This window comes from Octodon degus, unplaced genomic scaffold (assembly GCF_000260255.1).
Source record: "Octodon degus isolate 3935 unplaced genomic scaffold, OctDeg1.0 scaffold00083, whole genome shotgun sequence".
Taxonomy (NCBI): Eukaryota; Metazoa; Chordata; class Mammalia; order Rodentia; family Octodontidae; genus Octodon; species Octodon degus.
Genome location: NW_004524659.1, coordinates 431,634 through 435,263, shown reverse-complemented (window position 1 = coordinate 435,263; position 3,630 = coordinate 431,634). Strand labels below are relative to the sequence as shown.

At 42.3% G+C, this 3,630-nt stretch overlaps 1 protein-coding gene across 1 annotated transcript in view; it reads right to left on the bottom strand.

Moving 5' to 3' along the window:
* Nucleotides 1-398: 398 nt before the first annotated feature.
* Fcrl1 (Fc receptor like 1) overlaps nucleotides 399-3,630 on the bottom strand; it is a 20,063-nt gene continuing 16,831 nt past the window's right edge. The window contains exons 7-10 of the mRNA XM_023721439.1: nucleotides 2,715-2,797; nucleotides 2,436-2,507; nucleotides 1,775-1,806; nucleotides 399-860 (exon numbers count right to left, since the gene is read on the bottom strand). Coding sequence (XP_023577207.1) covers nucleotides 789-860; nucleotides 1,775-1,806; nucleotides 2,436-2,507; nucleotides 2,715-2,797 — 259 coding nt within the window. The 3' untranslated portion in view covers nucleotides 399-788. The remainder of the gene's footprint in view (nucleotides 861-1,774; nucleotides 1,807-2,435; nucleotides 2,508-2,714; nucleotides 2,798-3,630) is intronic.

The window sequence follows — 3,630 nt, the reverse complement described above, 5'->3', positions numbered from 1 at the left end:
TTTCCTTTTTTTTTTTTTTTGCCACTTGAAAGCATGCATTTCTCTTTCCAAAGACCCAATAGAAATATTATTTTCCCAATGTGTCATATGGCTTTTTTGCAGAACTGGGAATTGAACTCAGGTGCTTGCGCTTGCCAGGCAAGTGCTTATTCTATTGAGCCATCTCCTTGGCCCTTAGTACCTCATCTTTGCAGCTTTGTTTTAATTCTAATTTTGTAGTTGCAACTCAAAATAGACTAAGTCATATTTCATAGAGGAAAACAGCACATTTCAGGTGAGGGGCAGGGCAGGGGTTCTGTCCCGTGTGCACAGGAAATGCTTCCATACATGACAGATCTCTCTCTCTCTCTCTCTCTCTCTCTCTCTCTCTCTCTCTCTCTCTCTCTCTCTCCCCAGAGTAATCCTGCAAAATCACCATCCCCTTGTGTTTGTTTTCACTCTGATCCTCACTGTCCCTCCACTCCAAGGCTTTATTTTATCCCACTATTTCCTTCTGTGAAAAGAAGTTAAGCCCATATATTCAACCTATTCCAGGAAGAGCCAGCAGGAGTCAGGCTTTGGCAGCAAAGTCCTTCCCACCCCTTGGTTTAAGTTGATCTAAGTGAATTCTCCAGGGTGTTCTCTCTGGAGCTTGTGCCACTTCACAGTAGATGAAGGAATCATCTCATGGGGCAAAGCATCCGGGTGAAGAGTACTGGAAAACGGACTCCCAGGATCTCTGAAGATTGTGTGGAGTCTAAGGCTTGGGGTCATGGATGGTTTTTCAAAGAGTAATATCTTCTGTAGCTTTACATAACATCATCATAGTCTGAGTCTATGTTTTCTGCTTTTCTCAGCCTGGAATAGATGTCTGGAAAGACCTAGAAGCAGAAGTAATGGTAAGACAGAGCAGAAGACAAGGACAGCATGCCCTTCCCATGTCCTTTTCCAGTCAGGTTACATGTGTACATGTCACACTGCACACACCAAAAAAAAAAAAAAAAAAAAAAAAAAAAAAAAAAAAAAAAACCCTCTTAGAAAGGGCTGTGGCTTCCCCACACACACACTTTTCCAGGGGGTTTGCCATCCATTGGAGGCCACAGAAGTGCTCCTGATAGGTGCAAACTGACATAACAAGGCCTCCCTTACTTTTACAGGCCATTGTTGGGCAGTCCCATGGGCTGCCAGCTTTAAGGATGGGAACAATTCATAAACTAAATTTAGCAAGTCATTGGAATTTTCCCAGGACTTGAATTCTATCCACAGACATCTGACTCCCACACTGTACTAGCCAAGACTACAAATCACCTACCATCACTGTATACATGTGCAGAGATGGAATACCTACAGCTTTTCAGAAAGTATTTTTGGATCGTTAGTAGCATCATGAGTTTTTCAGAGTTTGGACCTTGCCAATTTTTCATGACACAAATCATTATTAACTTAGCTCTCTTCAACCTTTAGTTTGTTGTAGATTATTATGTTAACCTAAGTGATGCATATAGAGTCTGATGCTGTTTTGCAACAGATTTTTAAATAAGCAAAACTTTTTAACTAAGTATACACTCTGACTGAAATATAAATAGAGTATGTGTTCACTACTCCAGTAAAGGTACATGTAAACCTCCCAAATTCTCTTGGATAGTGATTTGTTATTATCATGGTTACCTCTATTGTGTTGGTAGATAGGGGACCTTGGGACTTTTTTCTTTTCCTACATGGCTATAATTTAAGAACCATCATTTATAGGATGCAGAGAGATGCATGATGAAAAGAACCATGCGGTCCTACTTACCTTGTTCTCTACATGCGTCCCCATGTGTCCAACTAAGGAGAAAAAGGTGGTTATTGTGAGATTCCACTTTTAATGATCTTTCATTAAACTCCTGTTAACACAAGTGTCTTCCTTTCCTACGCATTCCCCATGGGTTGATTTCCAACATTCTAACCTGTGTTGCTTTTCTGTCACAAATATGATTACCTTGCTATTCAAGAAAAAAAAAATGGTAGCCTGGGGTAGATGAGTAAGTAGCCATTCCTGTCACCCTTCCCCCTACAGGCCCAGCATAGACAATACCTTTTCACCTCTTAGACTTTCTAGACCTGCCATGTGTAAGGCGACTTCTGCAGCAAACAGGCAGCTGTGATGGGGTGCTATAGAAGTACATAGGGATACTTTAAAAGGGTAAGCAGAGGCCGCTGTCTCTAGGACTCTTATCTGCCTGGGAACTGGGGTACCAATTAGGTCAAGCTAACATGAGCACTGGGCTGTACTTGAAGCCATGAGATACTGCCAGACCAAAGCTCAGTCAGAGGGGTGGCAGAGATGCACACAATCAGCTTTGAAAACAGAAAGCAGCTGCTTGGAGCAGGACATCCATGCACAACGACAGCTATTCTCTTGGATCCAGGAAAGGCAAAAATGAGAGGGAAATTTATACCTTTTTATGCCTTACCTACTACTGGTTCTCGCTCCTGCTGTGCATGGTACACCAGTGAATAAATCTTATCCCCACTTCCAACATTTACTGCAAGAGAAAAAAAAAGGAGACATCGTGTCATAGTCCCCTCTTCCTGTCATGCCATTTGCTCCATGCCTATCATAACCATGGAAGAAGGTGAGTCATTCACATAGAGGGAGTCCAAGCAGAACAGGATCAAGGCTGGCTAGGAGTGGACATCCCACCGTCAAGCTCATGATGCCCACTTTGGCCCAGGTCGTTGGGAGCACTCACCATTTTCATATGAAGACTGGAGCTGCAATGCATCAGGTGAGTTGAGGTAGTTAGATTGCTGGATTACACGGCTGCCAGGGCTCCTGCAAATACAGAACCAGAGACTACCCATCTGTAAGAGCTTCTGCAGAGCTCAGGTGCAACCATTGGAGATTGCAAAATAGTGCAGAGAAACCTGTTTAAAAGAGTTCTGGGGGGCCGGGGAGATAGGTTAGTAGAATAAGCGCTTGCCTGGCAAGCGCAAGGTCCTGAGTTCAATCCCTGGTACAAAAAAAAAAAAGTTCTGGACAGGATAGTAATTCAAAGGTACTCGAAAGGACAGCTGTATGGTATAAGCCATGGCTCCCTATATGGGCTGTATGGGGTATTTCAGAGTTACCGCACTGCATATAAGTTACCGCACTGCATTATACCACAAATATAAGTTCTTTTGCAGCTGGTTCACTGTCACACTGGCCATACCTGGAATAGTGCTCAGTAAATATTAAATAAAGACATAAAATATAAGCAGCTGGCCAGACTAACAACTGGAAGAAGGAGCAAGAGAAAATATGGCCATGCATGCAATCACTGAAAGAGTGATATGGAAAAAAATATCTGTTCATTGGGGACATAAGCCATAACAGAAAAAATATATATATCTACTAAATAGTGCTATCCCTAGATTGAAATATTTTTTTGAAATATTTTTAAATATTTGCTTCCTGTGAACTTCTAAAGAATGCCATCAACAATTTTTCAGCATGTTTGTTATACCGTCATGCATTGCTGAACCATGTATATATATATTTTTACCTTCCCCAGTATGTTCTTTTTTTTTTTAATTTTATTTGTGTGTGTGTGTGTGTGTGTGTGGCCAGCTCAGCCCGCCAGGGGGCGGGGCTGGCTGACATGTGGTGCTGGGGGATTGAACCGC